The 13,552-nt window shown below is 39.4% G+C and overlaps 2 protein-coding genes across 2 annotated transcripts in view; one reads left to right on the top strand and one right to left on the bottom strand.

Moving 5' to 3' along the window:
* WIF1 (WNT inhibitory factor 1) overlaps positions 1–13,552 on the top strand; it is a 67,771-nt gene that overhangs the window by 46,812 nt on the left and 7,407 nt on the right. The window contains exons 4-7 of the mRNA XM_047066492.1: positions 3,796–3,936; positions 5,164–5,259; positions 6,660–6,755; positions 10,696–10,791. Of these exons, the coding sequence (XP_046922448.1) occupies positions 3,796–3,936; positions 5,164–5,259; positions 6,660–6,755; positions 10,696–10,791 (429 nt within the window). The remainder of the gene's footprint in view (positions 1–3,795; positions 3,937–5,163; positions 5,260–6,659; positions 6,756–10,695; positions 10,792–13,552) is intronic.
* Positions 1,202–1,600, bottom strand: LOC124502057 (60S ribosomal protein L35a-like). The gene has a single exon (XM_047066494.1). The coding sequence runs from the start codon at positions 1,539–1,541 to the stop codon at positions 1,209–1,211; it is 333 nt and encodes a 110-aa protein (XP_046922450.1). The 5' UTR covers positions 1,542–1,600; the 3' UTR covers positions 1,202–1,208.

The following is a 13,552-nucleotide window of genomic DNA, read 5'->3' as shown; positions in this document are numbered from 1 at the left end:
CCTTTGAGATCTCTTTTTCTTTGTGTGTGTTTTTCTGCATGCACGCCGTTAATGTCTTATTCTCCGTGTCTCCCACTGTCTGTGGTGAAGTTCTATTTATGTGGAAGTGTGTGCCTGTGTGTATACGGTATATGGATGTGTCTCCCACAAGGTCTTTGTGTCTGTCAGTGCCTAGCCTGTGACAGACAGTATGCCAAGTGCTGAATTTACAAAAACAAATAAGATACAGTTCTCTTACTGTCTCTGCCCCTCCCCCATTCACACTCTGTCTCTCAAAAATGAATAAATGTTAAAAAATTAAAAAAAAAATCATATTAGTCTTACTGCCAAATAAGGAAATTGAGGCCCAAAGGATTTAAACCCACCCTAAATCATTCGGTCATAGCAAGTGCAGTTCTCTCTCAGATCCTTATTTTAAGCATTCGGCAATATTTATGCAGAAGACATTTATGCATCTGTTGTGAAGTTAAAATACAGGCAAATTGAAATTAGATGATAAAGGTCAATACCCAAAGAATCCAGTAGTTGCAGACCCAAAACAAGCACCGAAACTACTTTCAATTCCAATTTAAGTCTCTGGCTTTAAATGTTTAGTGTTTCTTTTTCTGGATTTTTAGGTGATTAAAATGTTACTCTCACAAATTGTCTTCAGACCACATCCCTGAAACGTAAATGTCACAAAAGGGAGGAGGTTTTATTTGTCCTGTTCTCTAAAGTATCCCCAGTGCTTGGAATAGTGGCTGGCACGTTAGTAAACACTCAATATTTGTTAAATGGATAAACTGTATCTTGACTCAAATTTGCAATTAACCACTTAAAGAGAAAAATTCATCTTGAAGACTCAAAAGAAAGTTACTTGTGTTGTGTTTTCCTTGTGGAACTTCTATGGGATTTTGCATCCTTGGTTCTCTTTCCTGGGATTGTTCAGAACCATAGTTTTAAGATGACCACAGGACAGGGAAACCTCTGCATATTTCTTTACTTTTCATTGACTCAGAGGTCACGTTAGCAGATCGCACACTTTTATGTGAGCACTCCAGACCTTCTAGATCCTCCCCCTGATGACTGGAGCCTGTGAATATGTCATAATTTAAGCATATTTATAAATGGTTTGCTTTTAGCACATTTGAAAATATGTGCAAGCAAGTAATTTGGTTTTTTTACAAGAGAACAGATCTACACCTTTATGTATTTACTTTTCAGTTAGTTCAAATCCTTGAGGGGTACAGCATCACACAGATTCTGTGGCCAATGGCTTTAGCAGGAAGGTTCCTTCGGAATTTGGCATGAACCATGCCACCGTTTCCATGAGCATGAGTTACTTTTCCCCGGATTCCTCTGGTTTTATTTGGTTTGCCACCAGGAGTCACTGTGTTGTTCTTTGCTTTGTACACATGAGCACATCTCTTGCCTATACAGAATTCAGTTTCATCTCGAGCATAAACACCTTCAATTTTAAGAAGAGCTGTGTGCTCCCTCTGGGTCCGGAGACCCCGCTTATAGCCAGCAAAAATGGCTTTGGACCACAGCCTTCCAGACATATTTGTCGTTTCAGGAGTCCTGTTCCCAGCAGGCCTCCACGGGTTCCAAGATGGCGGAAAGAGCAAGCAAGTAATTATTTTTAACTGAACTTTCCATACATATAATAAGGCATTTTTGATATTTAATATCCAAAGTGTGTTTTAAAATTTGACAATGATGGGGCACTTGGGTGGCTCAGTCGCTTGAGTGTCCAACTTCGGCCCAGGTTATGATCTTGTAGTTCACGAGTTCGAGCCCCATGTCGGGCTCTGTGCTGACAGCTCAGAGCCTGGAGCCTGCTTCGGATTCTGTGTCTCCCTCCCTCTTTCTGCCCCTCCCCAGCTCACACTCTGTCTCTCTCTCAAAAATAAAAGCATTAAAAATTTTTTTTTAATTAAAAACAATTAAAAAAATAAATTTGACAATGCTGATAAACAGAAATGAAGATGAATTTACTTACAAGGATCTTCTCTTCCATGCCAAGATTCTGAGAGTTAAAATAAAAGTGAAGCGCCTTTTTTAAAGAATTAAGTGGGCTGCAAAGTGGAGGCTTGAAAAAGGTCCAGGAAAAAGATGCACCTGGAAAATAATAGTTTGGATGATAACGTGTGGGGAGAAAATTCTAAAAGTTTTATCTTTAACAATCCTTTCAGTTTCTTCTGTTTGTGTCTGAGGGCAATTATTGGCCTACCCATTCGTGTAAAAAAATCATGAGAAAGGTTAACGAAATTTTAGAATTGAACACAATGAAAATGCATTGGAAGAGTAACAATTGAAAGAAATTGCCAGCTCTTTTGCTTCTTTTTGAAATGGAAATCCCTACAATGGATTTTTGTGTTTTGTAAATTGGCATTTTCATGTATAAGATTTCCTTAAACCAAGGCTTTCAGCGGGGACAATTTTACTTTAGAACGGCAGACACAATTTTGCTTTTCTCTCTCTTTTTATGTCTATTAAAATGCCCCTATTTCCTTTTTACCATTTAACAGATTAGTTTGCAACGGTCAGATCTCCAGATTCAAGAGAACTGGGAATCCATGTTATTCTGAGAAAGGCACAGTAATAAACACTGACGGTGGCAAAGCCTTACGAGGGGCTCTTGAGTGCTGAGCACACTAATAAGATTATATGGCCAGCTTGTGTGCAGTGCCTTATGGGAGAGCAAGCCAATTTCCAGCTCATGTCTTCTTATACATCTAGGGGAAAGTTTTATGAAAACTCTACAGGGAAAGGATTTTTCTTGGTTTGGTATGATTTCCCCAAGCTTGGCAGTAACCATAAGCTGCTATCTGGAAACAAAAGGAAGTAAAATTTCAAACATATTTATAGCAATATTTCTTCCTATATATAAGGAAGAACTAGAGTCTAATGGATCAATTAAATCACTCTTGTCCAGTGGATATGTTATGATAAGCTAGTGGATTTTAGAAATTTACACAGTCAGTCTCTTAGCCAATGACTTGATCCAGTTTCCACCCACTTACTTGTGGGCATTCCCCAATTGGTGGCCTCCTTGCCCTCTCAGTACACCATCATCTTTGGCCGCCACTCATTTGCTAAGTCAGCATGATATACCCCAAGTGATCATTATACTCCCAAAAAGCAAATGGCTCATTTTTATGAACCTAAATTATTAGGTATAAGTTTGTGAGATTATTTCATCACACCAAACTCTCTTCTAGATCCCAAGATATGGACACATTTTAATATTAGCCTAAGAAAATATTAGCTTCACTAACTCAATCCAATAACTGGAGTCTAGTCTGCGTTGTAGGATATTTCCAAAGAATATATTTTGTCACTTTCAAGCACACCGAGCTTGAAACTAAAGCTCGTGCCTATATGGGGCTTTATTTTAAAAATTCTAGAATACTGTTTTTAAAGCTCTTTTTTGGATTATATGGAGGCTGGTAAAGATGCCCACAAGTTTCTTGCTGGCATCAATCTGTGCTGCCTATTTGCACCTTTAATTTTTAGAGAAAATCTCTTTTTCAAGATAGTACAAGCCCAGACTAGGAACAAAATACCCCCAATTCCATATCAGTAAGGTACATATTAATGCATTATTCATTCTTTCTCCACCCAGCATGATGTATAAATTCTTTGGAGAATGCTCATACGATCAAAATACAGTCTCTACTGTGGTGTAGATACAAGAATATGAAATAATGAAATATGAACACGTTTGCTTTGTTCTTTGTCTCTCCTACCAAGATGTCTATATAACTGGAATCAACTAAATAAACTGTTTCTCTATACTTGCTTTTTCTTTAGTTGTTCAGGTTGGTTTCCCATGTCTTGGAAAACAAGATGGAGTGGCAGCTTTTGAAGTGAATGTGATTGTAATGAATTCTGAAGGCAACACCATCCTACAGACACCTCAAAATGCTATCTTCTTTAAAACATGTCAACAAGGTAATCAGTGATCATCATCAAGAAAAGGCTCATAAAACTTGCAGGTGTGATGGGGATACAAAGAAAGAAAGAAAGAAAGAAGAAAGGAAGGAAGGAAGGAAGGAAGGAAGGAAGGAAGGAAGGAAGGAGGAAAGGGAGGGGAAGAAGGGAAGGAAAGGAAGGAAGGAAGGAAGGAAGGAAGGAAGGAAGGAAGGAAGAAATAAAGAAAGAAAAGAAAAAGAAAGAAAGGGAGGGAAGGAAGGAAGAGGATAATTTTTTGGTATAATTATAACCACACTAATGGCAGGAGGCTGGTAACCACGGGGTCCAGTATAGTACTAAGACAGACTTTCTCTGCTATGATCCCACTCACAATTTTGGGAACTCCAATACCCCTTCAAAAGCCCTCTCTTCTACTTCTCTCCTTCCCCTCTTCCAGCATAATCTTTGGGAGTCCCCAGTCTCATAGCAAGATCACCAGTCATTACCAGCAACTACCGCTTGTCAAGGCAATACAACTCTTATCTGCCACAACGGCCACACGCTTGGTGCGGCTGACTTCTCCAGAGCACAGAGTGCCACCATCACACCAGCAATCTCTGCCAGGCATAGGCACCTCACCCTGATGCCCACTTAAGCATGAAGCCCTAGATTTTTTTTTCCCATCCTGATACAAGCTTTTCCAGCACAGAACTTAAGCTCGAGAGGCTTTCAGTACTCTAAAGATGTACCAAGGGATGTCTGGGTGGCTTAGTCGGTTAAGCATCCAACTCTTAATCTCAGCTCAGGTCTTGATCTCAGAGCTGACAGTTCAAGCCCCACGTTGGGCTCCATGCTGGCCGCGAAGCGTACTTTAAAAACATAAGTAAATAAAGATGTACCAAAAGGTCATTCTGCCCTCTGAAAGTGAATATCGTGGGCAATTCCATTCATTTTATTTCAGGGTGAATCTAAGAAGGTACAGTAGATTGATAGGTGGGGACGAAGGCAGAATAATGCTTGCTTTGCCTTCCTCCATGAGCCCCCCGCTATTGTAAGTGGGATTGAGAGAAACAAAATCTTACTTTGATGAGGATTTAGTGAAGGACAGACAAGTGGTACAGAGAGAATGAGGTAGAAGTTATCAGTATTCAGTAGATTATGATAATCAGTGCACAGGGGGGAACATCAGCACTAGCCTCTTCATGCCCGCAGTTAATTCCCCCAACACAGTTTCAAGGGGTATAACCTTGTTTCTCTTTGGTGAAGCCGAATGCCCAGGAGGGTGCCGAAATGGAGGCTTTTGTAATGAAAGACGCATCTGTGAGTGTCCTGATGGATTCTATGGCCCTCACTGCGAGAAAGGTACAGAACGGACAGAACCCAACTACCCCTACTTGCTTCCTAATGAAATGGGCGTCACACCAGAGCCCCACATGTGCTTTTTTAACACATTCGGAAAAATCGAAATTATTTTTCTGGTCGTAGCATAAGGATTGGTAAAATCTTAAAAAGCCACAGAAGAGCAAATGGAAAGTACTTATAGGAGTGGTTTTCTGTTAAGTCCAATATATGGTGACAGGGGCAGAGAACCTCAGCAGCGTGTCTACATTCTTTGTGGCCACTCCCCCGCCATCTTTAATTCACTATTATATACTTTGGCATAATCCTAAGAAAGTTCTCCTCCACTTAAGTTGGGTTTAACAAGCTAATATAATGATTGATTTGACAGTGTCTACTGTAATAAAAAGTACCTTGATTCACAATTAAGTATATATCTGAGTTATGAAGTTGCTATAAGACCAAAAAAAAAAAAAGAAAATTATTTGTACTGTAAATATATCTATCTCAGTAAAATTACTATTATATGAAAGAGTTAAACAAGCAAGTTGTATTAACCACAGGATGCTTAAATACTAAGGGTTTCTTTGGTGAGAGTAAGCAAAGTCTTTTTCATCTTTGAGAATAAGAATTTTTCTTGTTTGCATATATTTTGGAATTAGAAGATCTAGGAAAAAGGGCAGGGGAAAATATTTAGTCTTAAGAAGGCTACTTCTTAGTCAAAGTAATGATTCTAGGCAAATTTTAATCAGGCGTTGAAATGGCACAATTCTAAAATTCTCATCTATTAACTGGTTAAAAAAAAAACTGATTTGCAACACATAAATAATGTTAAATATAGCAAGCCTGTGGGGTGCCTGGGTGGCTCAGTTGGTTGAGCGTCCACCTCTTGATTTTAGCTCAAGTCATGATCCCAGGTGGGATGGAGTCCCACATTGGGCTTCATGCTGAGTGTAGAGTCTGCTTAAGATTCTCTCTCTCTCTCTCTCTCTCTCTCTCTCTCTCTCTCCCCCCTCCGTCTCCCTCTGCCCCTCTCCCCTGCTTGTGCTCTCTCTCTCAAATTAATATATATATATATATATATATATGTCAAAGCTGTATCTCTACAGACTTTAGAATCAACCACAAAGATCAAAAATGAAGAGCTGTTTGGGCGCCTGTGTGGCTCAGTCTGTTGAGTGTCTGACTCTTGATTTCAGCTCGGGTCTTGATCCCAGGGTCATGGGATGGAGCCCCGAGTCAAGCCCCTGTTGGGCTTTGAGCTGAGCATGGAGCCTGCGTACGATTCTCTCTCTCCCTCTGCCCCTTTCTCTCTCTCTCTCAAATAAAATTTCTAAATTGTAGAACTGTTGTATTAATGATATTTCCAAAATGGCCCTTCTCAAAACCCCACTTGACCTTAATCGGAGCTCTCTCTCTATTAGCCCTTTGCACACCACGGTGTATGAACGGCGGGCTCTGTGTCACTCCTGGGTTCTGCATCTGCCCACCTGGATTCTATGGAGTCAATTGTGATAAAGGTAACAGTTTCTTTTTAAGAACAAGGTTCTTTTTACTTTCTAAATGTGCAGTTAAAAGGAATATATTTAATATATTATCACTCTACATAATAGCTCTGTAAATAGAGTGTAACACTTTGTTGGCTTCTGTAACAACTTTAACCCCAAATTCTAGTGTAGTTCCACACAGTAGAAGTTTGTTTTCACTCCCAGAATGCTCCAGTGCAGGAAGCCCTTCTCCATGCTGTGATTCTGGGGCCTAGGTACCTGACATCAGTGGTCCTCCCTACAGCTCTGGAGCTCCCTGAAACCAGCCAGTGAGCAGAGGTGGGGACTGATGTAGGCACTTCTCTTTTTTTTTTTTTTTTTTTTTTTTTTAAAAAGCTGTGTCCCAGAAGTGATCCACAAAACTTCCACATCTATTCCATGGAGAGGTATGAGCCCTCACGGTCCTACCAGAGTGCTGGTCCCAGAAGCAGCCTGGAGAAATGTCATCCCTGGCTGGACAACTGTCTCCCACGGACGACTTTATGGGAGAGGAGTGTGGATTTTGTGAACATGTAGCTTTCTCTGCCATATGGGGTTTTGGTATGTCCTAAATAAATTCTATGGATGAGCTTCTAAGACTGAAATGAAACAGCCTGCTCCCCATTTCCTGACCTAGAAGCCCACTGACCCCCAATTTAAGGACCTGCTCACAGATGACATCCCTGAGAGATGGTTTTCCCTCTGCCTATGATGCAGCATCATAGCCAGTTTTTCTCTCAGAAAGTGGGTTCAAACTTGGTGTAAATATTGAATGATCCATACACTTTACAAGATACCTGTCTGTTTTGCCCAGGTTACATATTTTATGGAAAAAAAATTAATAATGTCATACAAGGTGTATGTAATGAAATTATCCTGGTGTCAAAAAGGCTAATTGCATGAGTGGAGTACTATTTTTTAAAATAAATATATGCCATGAAGTAAGAGGATGTGCCTTTTTGAGAAGTGTCTCTTGAGTGATAATACAGTTGGCACCAGTTAAGATGGAAATGAACAGGGGAGCCTGGGTGGCTCAGCCAGTTAAGCTTCCATCCACTCAGGTCATGATTTCACGGTTCTTGAGCTCAAGCCCCGCATCAGGCTCTGTGCGGTCCGTGCAGAGCCCGCCCCACTCACACTCACTCTCTCTCTCTCTCAGAAATAAATGAACGTTAAAAAAAAAAAGGATGGAAATAAACAGATTTTTTCAAAAGAAGGACAAGCTAAAGGAAGAATCCCTCAGCATGAGTCAGAATAATAATTTACTTTATACCCAACAGCTTCCTGAGATGTGGAACATTTTATCTATTTCGTTCTCAGATGGGCAAAACGAGGTTTACAGAGCTTCAGTCTCTTGGCCCAAACTCACATCTTCTATCGTACCATGTTGCCCCTCAGGCTACCTGTTTCGGGTCCCTGCTCCTCCACAAGTACCTCTGTGTCCTAGGCTGATAAAACTTGGTCTCTCTGTGGGTCATACTTTTCCCGTCTCTAAAATGGGAATTAAACCATTGCCCCTGGTCCCCCAAAGCTAATTGAGAGAGCATGTGAGACTATCTCTGCTTTTTATTTTTAAGCGATCCCAAACTGGAGTATTGGATTTAACACTATGTTGAAGTTTGTATTCACAAAGATTAAGCGCTGATGACGTGATAAGAACAGCTAGTGAGTAAAAAAAAAAAAAAAAAAAAAACAAACTATTTTATTTGTCTAAATTTAGCATTCAGCATCTCTGCTAATTCAAAATTAAATTCCTCTTGTCACAAAATGATTGGGAAATACAGCAAATCCTTCAGAGATCTGGATGAGGCACTCCTGTATGAACAGGTTTAAAGACACCATTTGGGAGGCCTGCTTACTTAGATGTGGCTGTTCTTGCTGTAGTTTGCACAATGGAGAATTAACTACAGTGTTTTTCTGATGCTATAGAGTCACAAACACTGTGTGGTCACTGTTGAAGGAACATATGTGTATTCCAATATGTTTTACATTTTGTAATATTTTACCTTTCAGATGAAAGATTTTCCCTACTTGTTAGACTCCAGTACTTATTATTATTATTATTATTATTATTATCATTATTCTTTTGGAAAGTCTGTTGAAATTCCACTTGGTCTCACTGGAGATCGGGGAATATTAAAAAAGAGTGGTTTTTACTACCTCAACAAAAAGATGCATTTATCATCCAGGAGGGAGTATAGAGCTTCTGAAAAACAGTTTAATTACTGGCACGGAGCTAGACCTTTGCACAATGTATTTGAAGAAACATGAAAGATTAACTTTCATTGGCTCTTGGGACATCTGTTGCAAACTTTAGGAAATGAGTAGTTAAGCACTGGCCCAGCATACCCTCAACCCCAGTGAAAGTTACTTGGTGTCTCTGATTCCTAGTCAAGAATCATTGACTATCAAGAGAAGGTTGTAAAATATTATACAAATACTAACAGAGTGGCCAGATTCTTTAACTAGCTTTGTCATTATCCCATAACTTCCAATTAAGCTCTCAGGTTCATTGCATTCTATTTGTTAGTAAGGGATAGTGCCCAGTCAGCTCTGGCCAAGCAGACCCTGATCCTGATGTTTTCTCTTCTCTTGTTAGTTCCCCAGGAGAAACAGGGACAAATGGGGAGACAGAGTCACACTCGCAAACCTAACAATACTAGCAGCAAGTAGCAAAGAGAAAGCCCAAAGAGCTGGTTGTCCTAAATCCTAAATTCTGTACCCAAATGCTGCTGTTCCCTTGTGCATCAGGAGGCTGGATTTTGCCAAAGCGAGTACAGCATTGTCTTTAGATGGGAGATACTTAAGATTTTAAACAAAAAGCTTTATCCTCTAAGAAGCATGATATTTGCAGAACATGCTGATTGGCTTTCTTTTCCACAAAGAAAGCATACACATAACTTTTGGATCTCCTTTCTGATTTTCCTACTGGAAGCTTCCTTCAGCTTTTGTTCATCTGTAGCCCACTTTGGCCTGTTCCATATAGGACAAGAACAAATTGGCCATATAACTGGAATTGCTGAGAATCCAAGCTCTGATTTTAATGTCCTTTATAGAATGAGCCAATGTGTCTATTTTTGGATACTTGTTCTCCCTTGTCCCCATTTCTGTCTTCCCTCTATTTATGTTCCAGTGAGCAGTGAAATTCCAGACGTTGACATGAAGAGAGGGTTTAGGATGAATCACAAACAGTATGACTTTTACCTGGAAAACCTAGTTACTTGGACTCCCACGGTAATCTGTCCAACTGGGTGCTGCCACTTGCCCACCTATAGGGTCTCATGAGGACTGACAGGCTGTCCTTTCCCGAATACCAGGACTCCTTCCTCCAAATGATATAAAAGTTAATTATTTTTTTAAAAAAATCCCTATTATATAAGATGAATCTCTGAATTCATATTCTGAAAAGGAAAAAAGTTGCTTTCTTTTTTGCCGGATCCTAGTACTTATGGCCTGTCTCCCTTTTATCTATTCCAAAGCAAGTTTTCTCCTTTTTCCATCTTCTTTTAGCTTAAAAAATACTTCGGGGAGTTTATAGTGTTTCTTTTTTTAAGGGCACAGATATTTACAAGAAAATTAAAAAGATAATTTTTTTAAAAAGTTTACACACCATGCCTTTTTTCTCCAAGATATAAGCCCCTGGGGGAGGATCATATATAATGTGTGTTTTCTCCTCTTAACTTGTTGGAATCTGCAAATGGTTCAGCGATTGGTTACAATTCTTGGATTTGCAAAGCCGCTTACTTGATTAAATAAGTAAAACATGCTCTATATCTTGATTGATGAAGTATCACATGAGTGTTTATGTAAAAAAAAAAAAAAAAAAAGCAGATGCCCCAGAAGTATCACCTAAATTTAAGTGAAGTTGGATTTTTTTTTTTTTTAAAAGATTTAGCCCACTGTCTAATGCAATACCCTGTTACCATTCTGATAGCAAACTGCTCAACTACCTGCTTTAATGGAGGGACCTGTTTCTACCCTGGGAAGTGTATTTGCCCTCCAGGACTAGAGGGGGAACAGTGTGAAATCAGTGAGTATTGACCTTCTGTATTCTCTTTTTTTCTGGGGGGAGCTTCAAAACCCCATCCAACCCTATCATCTAATCAGTGAGGAAGCTGAAGCCCAGAGACCATGAAGAGCTTATCTAAGGGCTCAGGCCAGTGGTTCCTTCTCACTAGATTTAGCCACCATTCACTTAGGCTAAAGGTGGGGGACTGGGTGTGGGGGAGGGGGCAGAGGGTGCCATAGCTTAGCTCAGATGACTCACAGCAAACACTCTGATGCCCTCTCATCTGGGCTTGGGTTGTTTGGCATGTTGCATTGCTTCTTTTTAGTGAGTCTGTCCCCTTCTCATTGTGCAGAGCCATAGTTTCAGCCTGGAAATGTAGACCAGAGTTTTGGGACAGGTGAATGTGTTTATCTACCTGCAGGCATAGAGTTTCTTCCCTGCCATTCACTGCCACATTTCTTGAATCAGACTGAGCCCATTATCCCACCTAAGAGAAAAGGACAAGTTCAAGAAAAAGGGGAAAAGGGTGTGCAGCAATAAAAAAGAACAAACTAATAATAGCATACACAACATGAATGCATCTCATCGATGTTAAGTAAAGGAACGAGGTACAAAAAAGTGCATACCGCACGATTCCATTTTTATGAAGTTTAAGAACAGGCAAAATTAATGGATGACAGTAGAAACCAGGATAGTGCTCAGGGGCAGAAAGGAACTTTATGGGCTGCCAAAAATGCTCGATATCTTGACTGATGAAGTATCACTTGAGTGTTTATTTATGTAAAAAAAAATAGTTGAGCTGTAAACTTTAGATCAACGCAGTTATGCCTTCACTATGTGTTTGTCATGCTTCAGTACAAAGAAAGAAAAATGTAAGGGTGGAATGTGGTAGATAATCATTGTTTTCAGAATCAGGATATCAAACTGCTTATCCTCCTGGCTCTGCCCCCTGCCGGCCTTGCAACCCTCAGCAAATCACTGAAGCTCTCTGAAACTCAGAAAGGAGCCAACGGCACCCTAGATTGCTTTAGGATCCAGAAAAGAGATGACACCAGCACTCCGTTCAGGAAGGAGCAAAAGGAACATGAGCATGTCTGCTACGGGTGCCATGTCCCTGCTTTTCTGGAGGCTCTGGAATATGGCATTTTCATTTCCAGCTGTATCATATCTGTAAAATACTGCTGGTTAGTACAGCCATGGTTTCTGAAGTTGCAGTAGGCTCAAAATTAAATAATATTGACTTGCAATTTTGACTTTCAAGCTCTAATTTGTTTGTGAGTTTCTGTACTTTAGTGAGTAGTAGATGAAGTAACCGCTTTTTTATAGAGTTCAAACGAAATACCTCTGAAGTTTCCATAGAACATGTAATTGATTGTCAGGATGTGGTTTCTGTTCTTATTAATTACCCTGCCCTGATAAAGGTATCTCTGAACTAACTCCCCTCAAATTTCTTTTTCCATACTTGCTCTCAGACTCCACATACTTAGTTAGATCATATTTAGGAATCTTTGTTCATGGGCTCATTTCTCTCTATGTAAATACCCTTTCATGCTCTTGGGTTTACGACCTTTCCATTGGCAGAGACAATGATTTCTATTTGTTTCTCCCCCCCTAACTGCACCCGAAATGTAGGCCTTTGAACGCTCCTGATTATCCCTATCACAAGTTATGCTCAAACCCTTCTAGGAAGTGTCCTGTTTCTATTATAAGAACCAAGAAAATATGGAAATAGGTCTTGACTTGATAAGTGCCTCTAGTATAGTAGAGACAAAGAGTTGAATTATGAATTCTTATTTTTAAATTGAGATATAATTCACATACCATAAAATTCACCATTTAAAAATATGTAATTCAGTATATTCATGAAATTGTACAGCATCGCTTCTGTCTCATTCTAGAATATGTCATCACCCACAGAAAAAACCCAGTACCCATGAGCAGTGACTCCCTATTTCCCTTTCTCCAAGATACTGGAAGCTACCAGTCTACTTTCTGTCTCTTAACATTTTCCTATTCTGGACATTTCATATAATAGAATCACACAATATATGTCCTTTTATGGCCAACTTCTTTCACTTAGCGTGATGTTTTTGAGGTTCATCCATGTTGTGGCATGTATCATTACTTCCTTTTGATTGCTGAACAGTATTCTGTTACATATATATGTGTGTGTATATATATATGTATATGTGTGTATGTATACACACACACACACACACACACACACACATATACACACATACGCTATTCTGATGTAATTTATATTTTCGTTTCCCCTGACCTCTGTCAGGACCGATATCGTCTCAAACTTCACTTTGACTTAATTTGAGATACTCTTGCCAATTAACTAATAACATCATAGTTAGAAATATCTGGATGTACATAGTATACATTTGGTTTATCTTGTTATTTAAGGTTCATAGATATCCCAAGAATCTTCAGTGAACTTTCAGGTAAAAAGTTTACATGAATTATTTATACTGTATTATAAATGGTTTTTAAAATAACTTAACGGGTTCTTATTATCATAAAAATCCTCTGTATAAAATTTTCCTTATAAAAAATTTAGAATACTGAATAAAACAATTCAAAATCACCCATAATCCTAAGACCCAGTGATGATAGTTGTTGACACTTATCATAAACCATTTTAATCTGTTTTCTATGTGAAGCAGAGCTCCAGTTTTAAATTATCCTGCAACCTGATGGGCAGAGGAAGTTTAATGTCCTTATTTTGTCAATCCCTAGCTCATTGTTCTCACTGGACTCATCCACTAGTTAT

This window comes from Lynx rufus, unplaced genomic scaffold, assembly GCF_022079265.1.
Source record: "Lynx rufus isolate CCGP_SWC_20201006 ecotype Redwood Valley unplaced genomic scaffold, mLynRuf1.p SCAF_7, whole genome shotgun sequence".
NCBI lineage: Eukaryota > Metazoa > Chordata > Mammalia > Carnivora > Felidae > Lynx > Lynx rufus.
This window is presented reverse-complemented; position numbering and strand designations above follow the sequence as displayed.

Excerpts from the sequence above, each read along its gene's own strand:
- LOC124502057 (XM_047066494.1), bottom strand. The coding sequence starts at position 1,541 with ATGTCTGGAAGGCTGTGGTCCAAAGCCATTTTTGCTGGCTATAAGCGG.